The 6,915-nt window shown below is 50.7% G+C and overlaps 2 protein-coding genes across 2 annotated transcripts; both read left to right on the top strand.

Moving 5' to 3' along the window:
• Nucleotides 1-1,538: 1,538 nt before the first annotated feature.
• On the top strand, nt 1,539-4,773 carry PUNSTDRAFT_62011 (uncharacterized protein; the record flags this gene model as incomplete). Its single annotated transcript, XM_007381488.1, has 5 exons — nt 1,539-2,225; nt 2,753-3,612; nt 3,688-3,963; nt 4,018-4,312; nt 4,360-4,773. Coding segments are annotated over 5 exons (2,532 nt in total), but the record flags the coding sequence as incomplete, so codon positions are not given.
• Nucleotides 4,774-5,130: 357 nt separating this feature from the next.
• On the top strand, nt 5,131-5,536 carry PUNSTDRAFT_132154 (uncharacterized protein; the record flags this gene model as incomplete). The annotated part of the gene is made up of 3 exons (XM_007381487.1): nt 5,131-5,232; nt 5,313-5,405; nt 5,462-5,536. The coding sequence occupies 3 exons, from the start codon at nt 5,131-5,133 to the stop codon at nt 5,534-5,536; spliced, it is 270 nt and encodes an 89-aa protein (XP_007381549.1).
• Between the last annotated feature and the right edge of the window lie 1,379 nt (nt 5,537-6,915).

The following is a 6,915-nucleotide window of genomic DNA, read 5'->3' as shown; positions in this document are numbered from 1 at the left end:
AGTGCCTGGACAGCTTCCCTATCGACTCTATATCGACCCTATCGACTCTACACAGCCACCGTAGGCTGTTCGAAACCGTTTCCCACGCTCTATCGCCTCCGCCACCCAAGGAACAACTGATCCCTCCCTTTATTTTTCTAGGAACTTCGACGCACGGCGCGTCGTACAACACATCCACACAAGACCCCTCAAGCCTCCCATACAGGCTAACCGTCTTATTACCTTTTTAGGTATCGCCGACGAGCTCACAAAGCTTGTCCCATCAAATTCAAGTCAGGTTCATTAACCGACGGCCAACTGAGCAATCCCCGACTTAGATAGCCCGGGACCTCAGGGAAGTTTCTGCAAGAAGAAGCTGAAGAATCGGTGGTACACTCCTATCACCTCAAGAATTCCCCTCGCCTCTTCGACACATCCACACACACATCAAAAACTTCCGTCTGCGACACCGGTATCGCTTGCTACTAGCTATCGCAGAGCCAAGTTTATCTGCGAGCCCAACCATCGGACTGCGGTGACATTCACCCGCACCCTGGCGTATGGATCTGATGCTGCGTGTGAGAAACAGGTAGCGTCCTCCGCTGATAGGGATGGACGGCGTGGGGCTGGTCTGTTCCGCGAGCGCAGACTGTCGTAGATATAGGTGAGCTTCCCTTATGCAAACATGTACTGATATCGAAGCTGATTGTCCATAGTTCATGGATGTAATTCATTGGATTGGATATTGCATATGGGCACATGCTCGGTCCGTATGCTGCTGTGCCCAGCGCAGCAGCGCCCGACTCAATCCCGTTCGATGCGGATGCCCGGCTGTCTCCCTCCACGCACAACGACATGCCAGCCTCTTCAGACAAGCGCCGTTGCCGCTGCTCTCCACATTGCCACAAAGTTTTGAGCTCACGTACACGGCGTAGACATCGCCAGCAGGCCAGGGACCGTGGACACGGCGACGAAATCGAGTCATCTGATACCGCGTCAGATGCTTCCTCCGACGGATCTATGTGCGATGCCGACCCGCTCCATCCTGCCGACACGACCCAGCTGCGACAGCTACAGGAGGAGCTCTGCACTGTCGACTCAGCGTCTGACTCTGATAGCGAGGAACCATCCGCTCCGTTAGATGTTCGGTCTTACAGGATATCAGGACCAGAAGGGAGTGGCAGCATGGAGGATGATGACGGAGACGACCGCAGATATATAGATGATCCCATGGATGGCGAGCAGCTGCGTTGCATACCGGAGAACCGATCCGAGGCGGAAGGGTCAATGTCTAGCATGGATATAGACCTGGACCGCGTGTCTAGCCCGTCGAGTTCCTCTGGCAAAGATTTATCTAGGTTTCCTGTTTCGTTAGGGGATCTTGAGTACAAGGAAGGGCATGATATCGATGAGGACTGGACGATTGACCGCATGGTCAAGGACCTTCGTGATATGATAGGAGATGAACATGAGCAGCTTCTGGACAACCTTCGTAGGCTTCATCCTTGTGTCTTCATTATCTCAAGCTTATATATATATATATATCAGGACACAATCGACTGACGGAACAAGACCGTGACAATATCCGTGTATTCCGTCTCCGGTTTCTGAGCAAGATGCCATGCTCTACATACAATCTCATGCGTTCTACCTTCCGTAGCCAGATTCATATCACATCTGAGTGGGTCCTCCTCCGCCGTATAGCTTTGCTCAGTGGCATCGAGCCGGTACGGTACGACTGTTGTACCAACTGCATTTGCTATCTAGGAAAGTACACAGACATGGATTCCTGTCCATACTGTGGCGAAGGTCGCTACAGAGATGGGGATAGCGCACACAAGGCACGGCGTCACTTCTGCTATATACCCTTGATCCCTCGGCTTCAGGCATACTTCCGTTCCATGGACATGATAGACCTCTTGGGATATAGGTCGGAACGGGACCAGGAGGGCAACCCTGACATTATAAGCGACATCTTTGATGGCGAGCATTATCAGAATCTCCGTCATACCCCTGTGGTGATCGATGGACAGGAGCAGGCATACAACCACTTCTCAGAGGACACAGATCTTGCATTTGCATCATGTTCTGATGGCTATCTCATATTCTGGAGGAAACACGGTGGACCAAGTGCTACACCATTGCTTTTACAGAATCTCAGTCTTCCACCATCCATCCGTACACATCTAGAGCATCTTCTCTGTGTTGGGATTATTCCCGGCCCTCATGCCCCAAAGGATATGGCTGTCAGGGCACGGCTCCCACACTCGCCTCATGTCTCATTGTTCTCTTTTTCTGCTTCCGCTTCTGTCCCATTTCGTTCATTTCCCCTAATACTTCTGTCTCCCTATTCGGTCGCGCTCTCCCGCGCCCTCCTAGGCTTCCCGCGCCCTCCTTTTGGCATCTCCCCTATTTCGTTCCGTTGCTCGGCGCTCCTAGGGCCTCCGCACTCGCGCGGCCTTCCTAGGCCGGTCCACCGGTCACGTGTCGGGCGCCCGAGGACCCTCCCCTTCTCTCATTGGACCATCTTTCGTTGCGTTGATGGATTACTCATCTACTATATAGTCGCCTGTCGCACCAGGGAGCAACCCAGACTTGTTCTCTCAGTTGCCTCCCTGCCTTGTGCGACAGGTATGTGTATTTCCCCTCGTATCTTCGTATATATCCTCAGTTGCCTCCCTGCCTTGTGCGACAGCGTCTCCACCGCCGTCCCGGGGGATCCGCGCCGCTCCTAGGAGCTCCAGCGCGCACTCTGACAATGGCCTCATTTCAGACTCCCCTGGAGGAAGAGTTCGTTCAGCTTGCACATGGTGTCAAGACATTCCATGTTTCTAAAAAACACCATTTTGATCTGCGAGCTTATCGAATCCTCGAGGAAGGCGATATCTTGGCCATTGAGAAGGTGCTCAACCTCAAGGGTCATAACAGTAAGACACCTTGCCGCTCATGCATGATTAAGGCATTCCGACATCCCCAGCAAACAAACTATTACCCTGCACTCCATTCACCACTAGTTGAAGGCGAGGATGTCCAGAGCTGGGATTCACTAGACCTGCCACTTCGCACTCATGACAGTTATCTAGAGGGGGTAGCGGCGGTTGAGACTGCCAATGAGGAGTCAAAGGCGGCTGGTCTACGGATGAATCAATGGTGGGGAATATGGGGACCACCTGCCATTGGTCGGGTTGGTTCACTGGACTATGCACGGTCATTTCCCTGGGACTGGATGCATCTATTTGGTCAGAACATTATCCCCAACTTCATACGCTTATGGACAGGCTGCTTCAAAGGGCTTGATGCTGGCATGGAGGATTATATCTTTGCAGATTCTATTTGGCAGGCTATTGGACAAGAGACCGAAGATGCAGTGCAGTACATTCCCTCAGCCTTTGTCCGCAAGATAGGCAACATTGCACTTGACCGCTCTGGCATGACGGCAGAGTCCTATGTATTCTGGTTCATGTACATGGCACCCAGTCTCCTGGCAAACTGTTTCAAGCACAGAAAATATTACGATCACTACATGGAGCTTGTTGAAATCATGAAGTATACACTGAAATACCGGTACTCTCGTGCATATGTAACTGGATCACTACGGAAGAAAATTGCTCAGTGGGTACAGAAATACGAGAAGTGAGTCTTAATCACTGTCTAAGAGTCTTTTCCAATTGATCATATGCTTAGATATTACTACCAATATGAGGGAAGCCGGTTGGCTGTCTGTGTAATGCCTATACATGGTCTATTGCACTTGGTCGACGACTTCCTCTTTTGTGGCCCTGGCTGGACCACTTGGACCTTTTTCATGGAGCGCTTCTGTGGAATTCTAAAGGATTCATTGCGGTCAAAGAGTCAGCCATGGAGTAATCTGAACAACCGTGCGATACAGCTTGCATATTTATCAAAGCTTGCTATGCTTTATTCTGTTGATGAAGAAATTGAGGGTGTTGACCGTGGTATTGTCCTCTCTCAAGGTGAAAGAATGTACACCGACTGTGAGTAAAAGCAGTTGTTACAGACAACTATTTCATTACTGAGATCCGTGTCATACTCAGATCCATACACTATCCTCTGTCCACCCTGTGTATCACAGTTCGGTCTCGACTCTGATGGAGATTTGCGCAAGAAGATTGCACAGTATTTCCTTGAAGTTCTGAATTTCAATAGGAAAAAGCCCATTACTCTTGCCCAGATTCGGGCAAAGCTTCCAGGCACAGTGATGCGGTGGGGAAAAGTACGCACAACTGATGGAAGCATGTCAATACGGTCAGCTATCGCATCTCGTGTTTTCATCTCAGGAGGCATCCGAGAGCGTGATTCATCCTATGTCAGAGTATGTGTTGAAACAAAACTCTGTTGCCACATACTAATCAAATATAGTATACTTTGTCTGTTCCTAGTAACAAGCGCGCAAGACAGCGTGGAGGTGGAGATGGTGAAGCAGACACAGTTCTACAAGTCTTCTATGGGAGACTGGTATATGCAATTGCTTGCTCCCTTCCCAATGAAACATTTTGGGGGTCAATGGCTGGAACAACAAAGCTATTAGCTCTCATCGAGATGTGCCATACGGAGGGGAAGGATGCACGGAGGGGTGTCGTGTTTTATGACAGGACTTCGGGCCCGAACATCACCGATATACAGACAATCGAGGGAGTTGTTGGGAGGATGAAGTGTGGACAGAAGTGGGCCATCGTGGAGAAAGCAAGAGATGAGGTACAGACCATTTTTGAAAATGGGATCCGGGAGTATCCAGATGGAAATGGATCTGATGTAGAATATGACTCAGATTAAAGTACTGTTCTGTGTTTTGAGCTGTAGCTACCATGGATGTGAAGCATCGAGTGCATGTGTCCAATTTTGAACCCACCATGTGTCGGAGTTCGAATTGTGTGAGCCTACGGCTCGGGACATTGTATCATTGGGCCCGGCGGCAGGGCCATGGCTCGGGACATTGTACGCTATGGATTACTCTGTTACAAGTAGCCTATTTCACTGTGACAACAACATTATGTAGAGTCGCAATAAAGATTGTCAGCATATGTACGAAGCGCATGTGTCGGAGTTTGACCTCACAATGGTCATGTGACGGCCTTGTAACGCGCCGCGTTCTGGCGGACTTAAGCTTGGCCTCTCCTCTCGCTCCTGATCATGGTGCAAAAGATCAAGGAGCCTCCTGGCTACCCTGGCAAGAAGGGATACTGTATCAAGGCTGCGATGAGACTTTGGTCTCATGAGTATAAATACTTCAGGGTGAGTGAAGAGCACAGCTTATATGCATACATGCTGTCTATCCTAGATACTCCAGATCCTACGTTGATTTCTACACACAGGCCAAGGTCATAAAGGCCATCAGCAAGTTCTTAAATACGGACAAGTCATTTCGGGGGCAAGAACTCAGGGACCTTGTCCTCGTCGAGCACAGTGTAAGAGTATATGCACATATATACTACTGATACACTGATACACCATGCTCCCATAGGTTTGCAAGTCTGACGAGAAAGACAGGACGGCATCCTCGAACGATATGACGGAACGTGGCCGATATATGCTATAATGAAGACCTTTCTTGGCAACAGCAGCACCCGCGCACGTCAACTAAAAAGCAAGGCCTTGAATGCACGGGTTTCCGCCAGCTCGGAGCCCCATACAGCTGATCAGCATCAGGAGGGCAATGCCCAAGATAGACGCAACGAGCACAAACGCGGGAGACAGACCCAGGTAGGCTATATGCGCTTCGTTATCAAAACAATGCGGCTAACATGATCAAGGCAAAGGTTCCTTCACGAAAGCGTGCGGCATCGCACTCACCAAGTCAAGCTTCGCGTGCCCCCTCACCATCACCATCTCCTTGGCGCTCACCATCTCCCTCTGATCGCCAGGATTCACTCGACCCAGTCGACCAGCCCATTCCGTGCCCTCTCGATGCCTGCGACGACATTGCTCCCCATCCACTCTCAGACACGGCTCGCGCGATGTTCGATAAGCTCAACATCTCTGAAATGAACAACGACGAGCACGCTGTCAATACGTGGAAGGAGGATATATGCGGCCGCATAACGTTCGAGCTCAACGCCCAAGAAAACGGGGACGAAATGTTCAGCGTCACTCAATCTCAAGGAGCTCCGCCAATCCATCCTAGCGCTTGAGCCCCAGCTCTTGGAGATCACCAAGAAGCCATCGGAATCGCCGCTCTGGCGATTTCTTGACGCGGAATACGGTATCGAGATTTGTGCGCAGCCTGGCCACTTTGACAACCTGCAGATCCCGAGGCACGTATCCGCAGGATGGTACGTGCAATGAACAACCCTTGTTGTTATTACCGTACTTAGTTACGTGATAGCTATGGTCCGCGAGGCGAGACTCTGATCTGGCGTACCCTGATCTCAATACTTTACGACGAGTCCATCGACAACGCGCCGATTGCACCCTTTCCTACATTCAACCTATTTCTTCACCAAATCCTTGTTCCCTCTGCAGATGTCATGGCACGCCTCCAGTACTCATCTTTTCCACGCCTCCAGTACTCATCTTTTCCTGTTTTTCTGCATTCCCCACACGCTCTTTTTACCCTTTCAGGTTTCCTAGGAGCTCCCAGACGCTCCTTCTATTCTTTCGGGGCTTCCTAGGAGCTCCATACATTCTTCTATCCTTTCGGGTCTCCTAGGGCCTCCGCACATTGCGCGGCCTTCCTAGGCCGTTCCACTGGTCACGTGCCGGGCACCCGAGGAGCCTCCCTCTCTCTCATTGGACCATCCCTTGTGTTGCTGATGGATTACTCAGCTACTATATAGTCGCCTGTCGCACCAGGGAGCAACTCAGACTTGTTCTCTCAGTTGCTTCCCTGCCTTGTGCGACAGGTATGTGTATTCATCTCGTATCTCTGTATATATTCTCAGTTGCTTCCCTGCCTTGTGCGACAGCGTCTCCACCGCC

Source organism: Punctularia strigosozonata, assembly GCF_000264995.1.
Source record: "Punctularia strigosozonata HHB-11173 SS5 unplaced genomic scaffold PUNSTscaffold_3, whole genome shotgun sequence".
Classification (NCBI taxonomy): Eukaryota; Fungi; Basidiomycota; class Agaricomycetes; order Corticiales; family Punctulariaceae; genus Punctularia; species Punctularia strigosozonata.
The sequence above is the reverse complement of the archived record's forward strand: the minus strand, read 5'-3'. Positions and strand labels throughout refer to the sequence as shown.